General features: G+C 40.0%; 1 protein-coding gene across 2 annotated transcripts in view; it reads left to right on the forward strand.

Moving 5' to 3' along the window:
• Positions 1–10323: 10323 nt before the first annotated feature.
• The window catches only part of RAPGEF4 (Rap guanine nucleotide exchange factor 4), a 148727-nt gene continuing 142379 nt past the window's right edge, over positions 10324–16671 (forward strand). For both annotated transcript variants that reach the window (XM_040069376.2, XM_040069377.2), the window contains exon 1: positions 10324–10475. In XM_040069376.2, coding sequence (XP_039925310.1) covers positions 10411–10475 — 65 coding nt within the window. In that variant the 5' untranslated portion in view covers positions 10324–10410. The remainder of the gene's footprint in view (positions 10476–16671) is intronic.

The following is a 16671-nucleotide window of genomic DNA, read 5'->3' on the forward strand; positions in this document are numbered from 1 at the left end:
AACATTGATAATAATAATAATGATCTTTTCTACAAAGACCATATCTACAAAGATCTTTCTACACATTGCTGATAAGGTCACTTTGTCACACACCTAAATTCATTCACATCCAACTCCTTTTTAATTTAATGTATGAGAAATCTAAAAAGCTCTTGTTAAGATTACATACAAATCCTACTTTTTGCACCATGAGGAGATCAGTGATTTTGGCTAAAACTAGAATTAGGAAAACAAAAATGCCAAGACCATAGGGCAGTAGTCTAAATTAAGGCACAGTAACAATTTAAGGGAAGCAGAAGGAAAGTATTATCAGAAGAAATAGAAATCTCATAAGCTTCTTGCACTACAAATGCTGACAATTGAAGTACAAACCCATTACTTTTAAATCCCTTTTGTATAGTGTTTTGCATTTGAGGTGCCTGCTATGGCATAAATATTCTTCTGCCAGAAAATAAGCATAATTTTCATAAACTGTGCTTTTGAAATAACTGAATATGTAAAGTACATTAGACCATAATATTAGTTCATCTGATTTTGTGTTCTAGCAGTTGCAAGTGCAAAAGCATCATGCAACTGTGTGATATATACCAAGCACATTAATACTCTTGGATGCTTGTTAATAGTAACAAAATTCTGGTGATTTTTGTACCTACAAAGGAAATGTTTATATGTCTTGTACCCAGAAGCCTTTAAGATGACAGATTGAAGAGTTTATTCACTTTCTCCAAAACCCTATGTGGAATAGTGATTAGTAATGTTGTCTCTATCTCCTTAGTTTATGGTTGATGGGATCTACAGGACCATTTCTGCATAACTCCCATGCGTGTAACATTTATATTCCACTCCTACCCCCAGCTCACTCGAGTTAATGGCAAAACTTCTGTGTCCCTTAGGGTTTTTCTTGGGCTCTTTGAACCATATGGAAGCTGCTAACCTGTTATGGAACCCCTGTCAGACTGCCGCTGCACACTTGCTTCCCAGAAGAATCTGTATAAAATAGAAGCTTTCAAGGTTTTCTTCTTCCAGGGCCCCATGGATAAACTCACATGGTCAAAATAAGACACTGGGTACCTGTGTCATCTGGGAATACGTAATGGGTTTGTAACAGAAGCAGCTCAGGGAAGGAAGACTGCCTGTTGGAGTGCTCTGTAATTCTGAGACTTTTGCATTGGTAAGGTACATAGTCAGTAGCAGTGGATGCTTCTTACTGAATATTGCTGCTAAATATAGTTGTATTAAGTCTTCCAGACTCACCAGTGAGCAAATGTAAGAGCCTTACCTTATAAGTAATTAAAGTTACTACTCTAAAACCACCACTGAACTACTGTCTAAGTCTGGAATTTATGTGCTCGAGGCCTCGATATGGAAACTCAAGTAGATCCCCAAAACAAATCTGTACTATAAACATCTGCATAGGTGCACTTGATCACTGGTGATAACACTGTGACACCAAATATTTCCTTTGTAAAGAACAATATTAATAAGCTAATGTCTGAAAATTATTTGGAAGGAAGTGAGTGTAGCACTGCAGCATTTTTATATTAGTTTGGTCTTGCACAATGCTCTTCCTCCTTTCCTTCCTGCCCAATACTATTTTAGCAATATTCAAGGTTTTTAAAAGAGGCCAGAAAACAAGAGCTAGGGCTTGATTTCCATAATAGTCATAAATGGCAGCTGTAGGGCAAACACAAAATGTTGCGATTACAATCAGTGCCTTTTTTCCTATTGAAAAGACTCTTTCCATATTCACATGGAGTAAACTCAAAGGAAAAGCACAAAAAAGACATTTTCTCTTCATAGTATTTCTTTGGCATGGATAAGAAGTATTTAAAGTACAGCAGATGTGCCTATGTTGTACAATGGAAAGGGAGTCTTTTATAACAACTGTTTAAATATTTTTACTTCAATACATATATTGCGGTAATTGGACAGTGGCATGCTATCCTCAAAGTTTTCTTTCCCAGAACTATGTTAGTTTCAAATATCTAAATGTTTTACAACATTATAATAAGATGACATAATATTTCTCAGCTTATTGAAGGCAAAACTCAAAATGCCTTAAAGAATTAAATTTGTACAATTTGCATATTTCCCTGGTTTATCTGCTAGCAAATATTAACTGCAGCATTTCTAGGGGATTTGTGTAGTATCTTCTCAAGAGAAGTATCCTGTAACATCATCTCTTCCAGTGAGAAGAAAGCCTAGAATAAGTCAGTCCCTCTGCCAAAGTGAAATGAGATTGGCTAGCCACAGACGATGTGTGCTTATACAGTCTACATCACTCAAAACCCCAAAACCTTAGATGAAAACCTAAATTTTTCTACTTAAGTAAAGCTGAAAAAGACCAACAATGTAAGTGAATCAGTGCTTTGCTTTTTTTGAGTTTTCCTGGAACCATGCAGAAAGACTTGTAGTATCTGTATCCCCAATCCACATCGATTTCACCCCAGAAAACTTCCTAGGTTGTGTAAAAGGCATAAATGTAGCAAAACTCTCCAAAACTTTTAAATGCATTGTTTAAAACCTGTTTTCACAAAGGTGTGCTTACAAGTGCTGCTATTTTGAGGTTCAAAACTACTAAGGAGAGCGAACATAGGTACTTCTATGAACTCTTCTTTCCAGAGGTCTGTTAAGGAGGAAAAGGAGGATGGGTGCATGTGCTTCTAAAAAATATCTAGGGGTAATAACATTTTTTGATGAGTACATGGCTCATAGGTTGAGCAATTTTAGCCCTGGTGATGGGGGTGTATCACATAATCATCCATGGGGACTGTGACAATGTGAAGGCTGTTGGATATTCTGAATATCCAGTGAAGGCTGTAAGCGTGCCAGGAAGGTCCTCTAAGGGCAGTATTGCTGAGAACCAGTCCATCCCCATCCAGCAGGGAAGTAAAATGATCACAGGGAATCCTGGAGTGAACTGTCCCCAGAGATTCTCTTCCATCCCAGCCCTCTGAGGCACGCACTACGTTGCTAGAGGAAATATTCATATGCAGTAAGGAAAGCTGGCCAGTATTTTTGTCACATACAATGTGTACCTGAACAATATTAAAAGTGCAAAGTCTAAAATCCAGTAAAACCCAGTAGAATGGACTTAGAAGCTAGAGCTAAAGATGAAGCCAGATTATTTTCAGGCATGTCCAGACACAGAACAAGAGACAACAGGCACAAACTGAAGCGCAGGGAATTCCACTTGAACTTGAAAAAACCCAGACTATAAAAGTGAATAATGTGACAGACTACATTGACTAGAAGTAGCGCAACAGTACAAATATCAAAATGTCAAAATGTTAATATGCAATTATTGAATAATGAAATGCAAGAATGAAACCCTGCCTTGTCAGAAGCAAATTGTGGCTATGTGAGGATAATAAAAACCTTTTGGCAATTGTCACTTTTCTTTCTCTTTTCAGGAACATTTCCAAGTACGAGGTAGTTGATGAGCCATTACATCAATGAGGAGGTACTTCCTTGCTGAGTTTCTTGGCTGCTCCTAGAAGCCCAGCTTCTTCTGCTTAGTGTCTAAGAGGTCTTTCTCTCCTGTTACTTTCCTGGCAACAACTTAATTTCAATTCTTTATCTGCATCAAATTTTCTCAATAAGATCCTTCTCCACAGTCCTCGAGAAATTCAGACCCTGTAAACATTTGAAGTCAATGCACTTCTCACCAGCAATCTCTTTCCAGTGTGCTGCTCAACTCTTACCCTCTTTTTGTGCTGGCCTCTTATTTGCTTTTTTTCTTAGCTTTTGTATTATCTATCATTTCCATCCTTCCACTATGTAAGAAGCATTAGAAAAACAGGCACTTCAAGATAATGTGCTGCTGTTAGGCAGATGAACGTTGCTGCTCTCAGGGGGCAAGGGAGTATCTGAAATGTGGAATCTTTCATCAGGAAAATCAGAGAGCACCAAAGAAAATAGAGCATTTCTGTAAAAATTCGCTGTATGTTGTCGAGTCTCTGCTTAAAGCTTTCAGATTTGTGTAACTTTTCTCTAGAATCAATATAACTTATATGTGAAAAAACCCCCATGCTTCAAACTAGGGAATTATTTGGCTTATGCTACTGTGGTGTCACTGACATATTTTTAATCTGTACAGGCCTTCTCCTGTTGTTTTTACATGCACGAGGTAGCACCTCACAACTGCTATTTAACTATGTGGCTGCTGTAGCTGGGTTTCCTGTTACACAACTCACCACTCTGGTTTTAAACCAACAAATGCCACCTGTCTGTACCAGCCAGGATGCAGCCCACAGTCAAGGCAGTGTCTTTTCCCACTTACCAATTGGTTCACCCTTTTTTTCTCACCCTGAATAGATTATTAGAGACACCTGTGCCTTATTCTGGTCATTCTTGGTGTGAATTGTTTGCAAGTATAAGCCTGCAAACAAATTCCTTGTAGGTGTATTTTCAAAGCAGTGAAAAGGAGACTATGGCATTACATATAACCTAAGGTGTACTGTGTAATTTATACCATATAAATAAATTATTGAAATTGTCTTTCTTTTTTTCATTTGCCTAATTTCATCATTTGATTTTTATGGGCATGTGTTGGTGCCCCCAGCAGGCCCATAGAAAAATTAAATCTGGAACCCTGTGAATCAAACATTGCAGAAAGAATTAACTTGATTACTGCATTGTGATGAACAGCATAACTGCATTGAATGTATATGAAGCTGCACAATAAATTACTACATAAATGTCTTGTCATGTGCAAATGTGTGTCATGTATGATCTTTACCTATAGCAGACCATATCACATTGTACAAGTAAATATAAAGCTCAGAATGCTTTCATTATGGTACTTCTGTGATGCCAACTACAGTCCTGTTCATAGAATAGTGAACTACACCTATGCAAAAAGGAAATCTCAGACTTATTAAATGTCCTGGACTTCCATTGCATGTATTTCTGAAATTATCATTTGCACTAGAATAATTTTTGAATTTGATCTGAATTGCACTCATAGTAGTGTATCTTCTTTACTGAAAGAATTTGCAGAAAATAATTAAAAGACTTGTTTCTTTAGTTACCACAGTCTAATTATATAGGACTAATTCACAAAGCTTTTTAGGAGAGCTTATTTTGTGATATGTATAATGTTTTACAGGTCTCAATCTTGCAAACAAGGAATCAGTGTGACAGCTAAAGCATTGGGAGCCAGAGAAGGAAGGCTATTGAAGACACCTTTGAATTTTATTTGCCTGGAATCAAAGTACCATGTTCCTTTTACCCTTGAAAGACTCAAATTCTAAGGGGAGGTGTGGTAGTCACATTAATAAAAGTGGCTTCTACTGAGAGGTTGTTTTGTGAATTATCACAAAGGAGTTCTGAGAAAGCGAAGTCAAATGATCTTATGCATGATTTTATCTCATGAATAATACACATACAGAAATAAATAGAAGAATCTCAACATTGCATCAGTCTTGACGTTGCATTAGAACTTTGGTTTTTAAGTGTCTATGCATCAATACAAAAACAAATTGAGGGGAAAAAAAATAGGTACATTTGACTTCTGGAACTGATTGCTAGGAGAAAAGAGAAACAGACCAGGAAGAGTAAATTTCCTATAGTGATCAAGCAATGTTGAAATTAGATTTGGGTTTGAAACTAATTTGAATTTAGTCTGAAAAGATCAATATGAAAGAAAGGGTCCTAAGGAGGGCCACCTTATACACATTACAAATTTTCTTGCTGAGGTATCATCTGTGAGGTCATAGAGACCATAAGGTTATTTAATTGAGTACTTTGCTCCTAGAAATTCACAAGCTTTCCCTCGGACTCTACATAGTAAAATGATGAAAACTAGGTATTTCATAATAATAAATAAAAATAGTCTAATGGTTTCAATAGCATCTGTAGCAAATTTAGGGGCAGACCATGAACTAGTACTCTTCCTGCCCAGTATATTCATCTGTATCTAGCAGAGAGAGCTGACACCAAGTTGTGAAGAAAAAACTTGGTGTGAGTAGTTAAAATATGTTCTTTCAGGTTTTGATGAAAATCTATGAAATACAGCAAAGCTGGCAGAGAAGGAAAAAGGAATAAGAAACTAGACACCTAGACAATAAGAACTTTCATCTGCTTTTGTACTCTGGGTGAAAGAATGACTGAATTATTACCATCTAATAATTAATTCCCTTAACCATGATAAGCATGTTCCAGAGAAAGTGAAACATTTGAGCTGACAATGCAGTGTGGACAAGGAACACTGGAGTTTCCAAATGCAATGCTTTGTATTCTAAATGAACACTTGTAGGGTCACGCCCAGAGGCAGCACGGCTGCTTTCAGGCAGTGAGGAGCTGAAATGACCTGTCAGGCACTTGTGAGTATGTGGAGAGCCAGCCTAGCACTTCACGAATCCTATTCCTATGACTGGGCACAAAGCCAGAGCCTCTTCATCACGTCTGTGATTCAGCCCCTGTGATCAGTTTGATTTGGGTCTGTAAGAAGCACTGATGTGTCTGCCCTGTACTCCCAGAGTAAGGAGCAGCCTGTGTGGGTCTAGTGCAACACCAGGTTCTACTGTCTCCCAAATATTGTACTGAAAAGGGTCATAGTGCAGTCTGAGTCCCAGCCTGCCTTGTGTCTTAAGCAACTGCAAAGTACTTCCCTGATACTTATCATCTTGAAATTCCTTATGTTGTCCTGGGTTCTGCATACAAATTTATGTTCTAACACAGTATGCTGATGAGTCCATAAATCTAAGCAACAATAAATATTTATTAAATGCATTAAAGCATTGCATCTTCAAAGAACTATATTTCATTAGCTAATTAATCTTTCCAATACTCTTGTGACTAAGTTAGAACTTGTTTATTTATTTCAATAGACTTTCCTTTGAACTAACTGGGGAATTATCCTGAGTAAATGAGGAGAACAGGAACAAGAAAAAGAACACAGAACGATGCAGGAAGGAAAAGAAGTCCTTACTTGTTGTGAAACTCTCTTGCTAGGTTATTGCATGCTGGTTTTATTGATTAGCATTGAAGAAGAGAATCAATATGTTGCTTTACAGGACAGTTTTATTAATACATGCATTGGTTTAAAGTATGTACATCATCCCATCTTTTGCAACCCTCACAGTACAGAAGTCCCAAAAGAACTCACATGAGGATTTCTCTGTCTTTATTCCACTACAGGCTGATCACTCCTTTGAAGTCTGTAGGTGTTGCATGTGTACATGCAACATTTTTGTTCCTACAACCGTAACCACACTGAATGTGGCACTGCTGTATTCTAAACATGGATAACAGCTCTGTCAGTCTCCATCTTGCTCCCAAGACCTCTGTGTGATACATGAATTTAAACTATTGCTTGAGGTAGAATTTATGTGCTCCTCCTGGGAGTACTAAATTCTACATGATTTGCCTTATGTCCCATAATGCAAACAGCAGTTTCGACCCTACACGTTTGTACTTTTATTCTTACAGGCATGGGGTAACTTGTAGGCTGGCTGATTTCTTGGGTTTTTTTGTGGTTTAAGGGCTTCTTAAGAGCATGACTCTGTCATTCCTTCTTAAACTGTAGAAAGTTAAAAGGCCAGGTGAACTTTCACAAACATCAGTGGGCAATTTTCCACTTCTCAGCAGCAATCTCCTTTGAAAGAAGCTGGCATTTTAATTTTTTGGCTGCATAATCACATCTCAGATTCTAAAAAGTCCCATTAACCTTCTGTTCAATACAGAGAAATTAAATCTCAAATTTATCTTTTTTGTCATCTTTTTTCATACAAGTGTATCACTTAGAAAAGTAATGAAGAGGGGGCACTGTGAGGCAGCAGGAGGAGGTGCAGGATACAAACTAACAGCGTGCTTTAGAATTTTCCTTCTAGCACACGTTTTTGCAAGCGAGCGGACACTTGGCCCCATTAACGAAAGGCCAGTACTCTAAAATTATGTTTCCTAGGCTTGTTATAGTCTGCATTCTTAAGAATCACAGGATAATCTCACTTCTATTTGACTTGTCATGTGAGATATATAATGCTTATTTGGTACCTTTCATCTCGAGAGTACATGGACTGTCCTGGGGTCTGAGATTTCTGATTTCAATAGTACGGAGCACCTGATGTTTCTGTGCAGTTTGGAGACCCTTTGATTGACACAGGCTGATAGCTGAACTACTCAAATATTTATTCCTTGCTTTCTAAGTTTCTCTGAGAAGTTTCACTGGTGTCTTAATCAGAAAGTGACGTGATTACTCATAATACAAATACCAGAGTTAATTTTGGCTGTCTTGCTCTAATTGCTCTCTAACTGGGACACTTCCAAATGAAGTATGGATGCAGGCAAGGATCCTGGCTCACTCTGGGCACGTCTAGCTTGCACAAGCAACAAAATGTTAAAGTCTCTTTTAATGATCACTCCACAAAAAGATATCCATCTCTAAGTGGGGTCTGCTCACAGCCAAGATCGTGAGCAACGTGCCCTTTTTGCCGACCCTCACGGCATTCCTTGGAAACCGAAGAGCTGGTAACTACAGAGGGCTGTCCCAGGGCAGGGCCGTAGCTCGGTCAAGGACAGGTTCGTGGCACCGACAGAGGTTTTTGAGAAGTCCTGCTGGAAATCCCTCCTTCCCTCCCTTCCTCCCTCCCCGCTCCGGCCCTTCCCTGCCGGCCCCGCTCCCGCAGGCGGCGCCGCTCGGCTGCCCTCTGGCGGCCGGGCCGGGCAGCGGCGCTGATGAGCGTTTGTAACCAAAGTACAAAACGAGGGAGTTTTATTGATTCATCTCTAATGTACGTACTGTGTTATAAATGACTAATTTGATTGAGAATTTGGAGCTCCTTACCTTTAAAGCTCTGCTTCTACTGGCTCTCAAACACTTGCATACCGACAAATGAATAGCATTGATTTTCCTCAAGTAGATTGATTGCTTAGATGCAAAAAATTCTCATATTTTTTCCCCCTGGATGATAGCAAAGGAAGAACTGCAGCTTTGATCTCACTGACTGGCAGCCTCTTCTAGTCCTCTGGCATGCACTTTAACTTTTTTTTTTTTTTTTTTTTTTTCTTTTTGGCAAAATGAAAGAATTGCCTTTTGTGGCATTTTCCCCTGCTATGCCAGTTTGGTAGCTGTATCCATTTAGCAAAAGGGGTCTTTAGATAAATTTCCTTAGATTTTTGATCATACTGTTCAGTATCTCGGTGTTACAAGTTATTTCTTTAAAAGTACTAAAGAAGCTGTGGCAGCAAGGCAACCGACTAAAAGGCATATGTGAAATAAGAAGTAGCACAGGTATTTAAGAAATTACTAGGTACAACCAAAGAAATTACAACAGAGGGCAGAGAAGATAGCCCATGGAGAAGTCTGAAAGGCTGATGATCACTATTTGAATTAATCATTTGTCCCCAGACTGTAGAGAAGAGAGGAGTTATGAGCCTGAAGGAAGGCACAGTTTGAGTTTTACTTTGCTATCCCCAACATGTACCCCCAAACATTCTGCTGAGATTCATATTGTTTCCAGCCCTTCTTGCAAGGCACTGAAGGCAATTTGTGTTGACTGTAAGAGGAAGCTTATGGTCATACACTGATTACTTGGGAAGATGCTATCTGAAACAATTTATAGAAAATATTTAATGTGGAATTTGCAAAACAGGGAGACCTGCTGCTCTGCATTCCTTCCTCTCCTCATCGGTTTTAAAATCACGTCTACATCAGTATCATTAAAAACCCCGCACTTTGCAGGCCACACTAGCACAACATAAGGGTGTGGGCGTGTTTCACTGTACACTAGACTCACCTTTCCCGTGCTGTGTGTTGGATGCCTTCCAAAGTGCAAAATCCTCTTCACAGGCTGTACTGCCCAGCTCATTTTTCACACACAACAAATGAGAGACTTTAGCACACAGTTTCATGGGCGATGACAGGATGGACAGCAGACCGGAGGAAGGGTCCAGGAAAATATCCTGAAATGTGGACAGCACCTTCCTTTCACTCACCCACTGGGCATTTAATGCTGGGGGCGGGGGGGGACAGACACACATTGCTCTGGGGTGCCGATAAAATCCTCCTGAGCTGCTTATTCCAGCTAAAACGCTTGTATTGCCCCTCCAATTCAAACCAAGTCAAGATAAGCAAGGGCAGGGATCGGTAAACCGGGTTCAGGTGTGGGCACTGAGGAGCTCACGAAAGCCGGAGGAGGACACCACCTTTTAGAAGGGGAGTGACTTCTTTCCGCCCCCTCCCCGGGCCGCTCCCCGCCGGCTGAGCGGAAGCAGGGCCGGGGTATCTCGGCGGCCGCAGGTCGCAGCCGGGCGCGGGCGGACGCGTGAGGGCGGCGGGGCCTGGGCGAGCCCATCGAGCCGCGCGCGCAGGGAGGGGGCGAGGACGGACGGACGGACGGACCGACAGGCGCGCGGGCGGGGGGAGCCGCCGCCAGCCGGGTGCGCGGCAACTGATCCCGGTCCAACATGGTCGCCGCTCACGCCTCCCATTCCTCGTCCTCCGGCGAGTGGATCGCGTGCCTGGATAAAAGGTATCGGCATCTTCCCAGGAGCGGCTGCGGAGGGATGCTGTGTGTGTATGCATGTATGTGTATGCGTGCGCGCTGACACCCCCATCCCCGCTCTCCACCGGATCCTGCCTTACATAAGGAGCCTGCAGGTGGGAAGCAAAACGTCTGGGGAAAGCCAGGGCGGCGGGCAAGGATGAGGGCTGGAAATACTCCGGGCAGCGGAGGAGACGGGCAGTCCCCGTGGGGATCGCTGCTTCCCGCCGGGAAGATGCTGCACGTGTTGGAGGACGGGGAGCTCCGGGGCGGGGAGAGGGCCTGGGGCTGCCGGCCGGGGACCCGTCGTATCGGCCATGGCAGACCCGCCGCATTCTGCCCTCGCCCGCCCTCACGGCGCCGCAGCGCACCGGGCGCTGCCTCCCCTCCGCTCGGCACACCGCCCCCGCCTCCCGCAGCGCTGCGCAGCCCCCGCCCAGCATCGCGGGGCGGGCGGGAAAGGACAGGTCCCTCCGGTCCCCGCTGCGCCGCCCCGGGGCCCGCGGTTGTCCCCCGCTTGCGGGGCAGGTGCGGGCGGGCGGCGGCACCGCCTGGGCGGGAGGCACGGCTGGCTGACGTGTGCTCGGAGGCGATGCGCGCGCTGCCAAAAATACGGGCAAATTATGATTAAAAAAGAAGTAAAGTTGAAAATTCTCTGAAATGCTTTCTCTCGGGTGCTGCAGCCCAAAGTCTCGCAATGTCGAGTTGCGTGGTGGGTGGTTCGAATGGCCTTTGCTGTATTTATACCTTTGATTCCTGGATTAGTTCAGAAGTCATTTAATGTCTGAGCACTCACTGTGTCTCCTGCGGTCTGGGAATTTAGTTAACAAAAATGTAGACCATAGATGCCCTATGCAGCTCAAAACAAAGCTATCCGAGAGAATTCCCTTATGTGGTGTATGGCAGTTAGCTGAGCATCGCGAGCCAGCTTTTGACAGGTGGTACTGTTTGGGGCTGTGCTGTGGAGAGAATCCTTTGTGCACGTAGAAGGGATCTTCCCCTTCTCATCGTTTCTCCCCTTTTCAGGTAACTCCTAGTCTTGTAGGACTGCACTTCTGATGAGGTTTTCCTTAACAGTCCAGGTAGCAAACCGTAAGTTAATGGATCTTTTGGGCTAGACACTCTAGACACCTACCACAGACACTGATCCCTCTCTGTAACATGTGACTTAAGACTAACCTCTTAGAGATCAAATAATGCGTATAAATTGAAAGCACTTGTAAAGTAAATTCAAACAGAACTGCTGATGATGGTCTAGCTGTATAAAAACCAAAGTGAGGCCTCTCTGTGAACTGACACTGAGCGGATGTGAAGGAGAGCATGGGTCCCAGTGCTTTCAGATAGGTGATCCTGTCGTTTCTGTTTTCCTACATGTGAGATCCAAATTGTAAACTAAAATTCAGGGCTTAATGAAGTACATAGCCTTGGGGAATAGATGATGTATTTAGGAAACATGTATGTGGCACTTAATTTAGAAATCTCTCTGTTATAATTAATAAGCTGACCCTTTCTGTAACACAAATTTCATTATAGCTAATAAGGTGAAACTTTTCTTTCACTTTTTGGTATTTGGAGGAAGCTAGTAGCACCAATTTTTTGAGTGGAAAGAATCAGTTCCAAGTGCCCTTAAGAATTATGCCTTACCCTTTTCCAGAAGGTCGTCTATATGTAGGACAAACCCATAAAATGAAAGATTGTACTTTTTTTCCTGGTTTCTGCTGTGCTCTGCTTTGTGGTCATAGGAGGTACACTTATGCATTTGATTCTGTTTTTCCACCTAAAGATGTAGATAAAAAGTTTTAAATTAACTTGTATTTGTAAAGTGGATTTATTTTCCATAGATAATCTTATTAGTGTACTAATTTGAATTCTTATCAATGTCTATGTATTTTAAGTATTTTAGAATTTTTTATCCTGGGTGTGAATTCTGTGAATATGGGATCATTTAATGAGTAAATTCTCTATAGAGTACCATGTGTTTTTACTAAATAATAAATAGAATTTTAGTGTATTTAAGTCAATGAATGTGTTTCTAGGAGGAGGAGGATGGTTCTAAAACTGGTACGCTTTAGAATGTTAAGTGAGCCTCAACAAAGGCAATTAAAATAACATGTAATATGGATTATCCAATAAAATTATGTGAAAAAAAATTGAAATGGAAGTAGCAAAATACATTGTGTATAGAAATTACATATTTTGTATTTGTTCTTCAGGTTTTTCCCCAAATCATGTGTTAAAGTGGAACTACTAACATCTAAAATTAGAGCACATATAAAAATTAGGAACTGCCAAAATATTACAGGAGAAATGTTATTATTGTGTAGGGTACTGTGGGCTGGGACTACTGGTGCTTTGTCTCTGCAGCTTCCATGTGTAGTTACCGGCCAGAAAAGTCAAAGATCCTCACTTAAAAATCAAATACATGAGACAGTATTTATATATAAAGTTACAAGTGGAAAGGTAAGGAAAATTTCAGAGCACTGTGATCTATCAAGAATATTTTATTTTTGCAGGAGTGAGAGAGAGATTCAGCAGTGAGCAAGTGTACATCCTGGTTATACCTGGAGATGTAAATAATTTTTCTCTTGAGGAAGGAAACCAGTCCTTTTACATTTCACATAATAGTTACCTTGCCACTAATTTCTTAGGGAGCAGGAGTATCCCTCTAATGTTAGCACTTTGCTGTGTCTGCATTGCACATAATTAAAAAAGGGTCACTGATTTATGCATGTGTGTACAGTTAACTTAGGAAGAATGTCTTCTCTATTCTCACGTGTTCTTTCACACCAAAAACCATCTAACCAGGAAATATCCGTGTTGACAGTATCTTTATTGAATGGTAGACAGAGGTTTTTTTACATAATTGTTATTTCTCTAAATCTGATCACATTTATGAATTCAGTTAATTGTTTTAATTGGATTCAGATGCAAACTTTTAGGGATGTATAGCAAGCACAAATGCTAGAGATCCCAGGATTTCATGCCTGGCTATGGCGTCTTGTGTTTTTCTCTGAATTAAAGTAACCTTCAGTGCCTTAGCAGACTGGAAGGGCAGATCACAGGGCAAAGCATGTAACTTCACTGGCCTGTTGTGCTAAGAGTGTTATGATCTCTGTCTAATGACTTATAAATGATTTAAATAGGAATGAGTTTTCAAGGACATAATGTACATACCGAGCCTTTATAACCTTGTAATCCTTGTTAAATCTTACATCATTTATGTTTAAAAAACCCAAAATAATGCATACTGGATAGTATCTCAGACCTGTTCCTCCCACAGATTTGAATGTAAATTTCATATTGATGGTACATAACATAACAGAATCATATTAGAATCAGGATTTGGTTTTTTAGTTTAGTGTAACATGTATTTGAGATGCAAGCTTTGTTTGCTTAGCGGTAAACAAGGGATCCCTTGTGGGCATACAGATAGGCTAGAATAAAGAATTGATATTCTGAAAGAATTATTGCAGAATAAATAGAGAAAATGCTTGTCATCCTCTATAACCTTCAATTATGTCAAAGGTAATAGGATAGAGATTTATAATCAGGCAATATTATGAATACAGTTGCATTATGATGCTATTTTATTTTAAAATACGTTTGTACACAATTGGTAAAATTTACACTGTCTTCTATATAAATTTCTCCCTTGTTTTTTATTTGTAACAAATCCATAGGAATATCATCATTTTCATGTAGTTTGCATCTGAACTAGATCATGGACATACACTGCAGTTCCGGTTGGCTTGTGTGCTTTGTGTTTTCTCTCTGTATAGTGTGTGACTAAGCTGGTATATGCTTGGATCACGTCTGTGTGGGGATATAGCAGCAGAAGGCACTGCAGTGGATGTGGAAACTCAGAGACAGAGCTGTGTAGACATAGCCTAAGTGCTTTCTAGCGCTCATCTGAGGGTGCAGTCTTCTGAGAGTGATTTACAAATTTATCTTTCCACATCACGCACCTCATTTTCTAGTCCAGTGCAAAGGTGAAGTCTTTGATGAATAATAAAAAAAACCTTTTCCTTTCCATGTTTTCTTAGAGAAACCAAGATAATTGTTAAATTTGTAGGTTTGTGCATTTTATCAAATACGTGAATTCAGATTAAGTACTAGTGAGAGCAGGAGTTGTATTTTATGCAAATTCAAGCTGTTTTATTCTTTGCTCTCCAGCTTACACATTTGCAGTATCGGCTTCCATTTGTTACATGTGATTGCAGTACGTTACACACTTGTGCCATGGACAGGTATTGAGAGGAAGAGAAAGCAATTACCAGCATAAATAAACATTGTCATAGCCCACCAGAGCAAGGCAGTATGTGCACATACCTTTTAGGGTGTGATATATTCAAATTCAGTTGGTAGTCTTATGTGGTGGCTGCAAAATTGGTGTGCTACATGTGCATCTGTAGGTTTTCTCTTTCACCAGATGATACTGGAAACATGTCTAAACTCTTGTTACCTGAGTTCTTTCTGACATGTTGTTAGGATTTGATCTCTAAAATCCTGTACTCTGAGCAGATTAAATTTCTTTTATATCCATATTCAAAGGAAAGGAATAAAAATATGACAAACCAACTAATTGAAATTGTGCCCTCAAAGTCAGGTGCTCACCAGATATTTTCCAAATACAAGTATTTTTCTTATCTAGCATGACATCTGTTTGTGTCTGCATCTTACAATTTGCTGCATTTAACAAAGCTTATCATTCTAATGTTACTTCCTTTGTGCTGTATTTTCTGCACTGTATTTGGCATGATCAGTTACTATTTCTGCTGCTTTGTCAATATCCCTGAATGTTTCCTGAACTGACTTGCCCTTCCATCTTTGAATTTGTCAGTTGTCAAAATGTGTGCAAACGTAAATCTGTAAAACCTACTTCATTGTTGTTGTAAATTTAAAAATTTCACTAGGTGTAACAAGGCAGATCCTAAATCAGGAAAGCTGCACTTGGTATGGTGTTATTGGTGAATAGTGGTGTCCAGAGTTTGAATCGAGGGATATCATCACTTGCATATTGTTCAATTACAGATTTCATTTGCAGTGTATCTCAGAGTCTGTCCTCATATTAAAGTGCTTTTAATGTTTTTTTTATGAAGCTACAGCACTGGTTAATGTAATTTCATCTGGATTTACTTCTGTCAAATGGAATTTTAACTGTCCTGAGCTTCAGTTTATGAAATTTGGAGGTTTAATTCAATAAGATTTAGTCACATCTTGGTTACAAAGCATGCGTAATATGTAAAGATTCTCACAAATGAAAGAACATAATTCTGCATTTTAATTTCTCTTGAATTATTCTGTCTTTCTAGATAGCAAATGAAGGTGTACAAGAATCTATTTCCTACTAGATCTATATTGTTCAGGTAGTGTATTTTAAACTTGAGATAAGTCTTAATGAATACAGTTAGTTAATAAATACATCTTTTGCCATTCCACTATATATACAGATCTAAAAATTGACCTTTTTGAAGGCTACATAATTTATATATCAGGGTATGTAAAGAAATGAGTACACTTGGTTTCTCTGTTTAACTCTCCAATAATTTTTCAGTGTTTTGATCAAACTTTAATTGAGTAATATGATAATGAGGTAGGTAAAGGAGAGTCCCCTATATTTGCCTTCCTTTAGTCCTCACTAAAGAGGACAGAAATCAACTATAACAAATCCTGTCTGACTGCAGCTGGCAGCCAGTCAGTCTGCATTTAACTGGCTGGTCATTGTATAGATCAGGACTATCTACAGTGTTTCTTATGCCTTATGTAGCAGCTGTGAGAGATTATCACAGGGATTCTGAGTGTAGGTGACACTAGCGATTTATTGAAAGCTAAGCATGAGCAATTTTACTTGTGTTGCTTTTTTTTCCCTAAACACCAGAATGATTTGGATGTGTAAGAGTCCTAGGGAACAGTGTTTAAATAAAATTCTGTTTCCTGTTTGTCAGAGGAAATGAGAGCTGGAATCCCAAAGTCTCTTAAAATGACATTCGAGGGAAAAGAATAGTAATTTGCTTATTATTTAAAAGCCTCATGCTGAGGCTTTTCCCATGACAAGGGAAAGAGGATATGAAATGTGAGTGTTGAAAACAGAATTGGTAATACTACTATATACATTATAATAAGTGTAAATTGCCTCTTGGTGGGAGTTAGTTATCTTCTGTTGCCAGTGAAGTAAACCCTTAGC

The sequence above is a fragment of the Hirundo rustica genome, chromosome 7 (genome assembly GCF_015227805.2).
Source record: "Hirundo rustica isolate bHirRus1 chromosome 7, bHirRus1.pri.v3, whole genome shotgun sequence".
Lineage (NCBI taxonomy): Eukaryota > Metazoa > Chordata > Aves > Passeriformes > Hirundinidae > Hirundo > Hirundo rustica.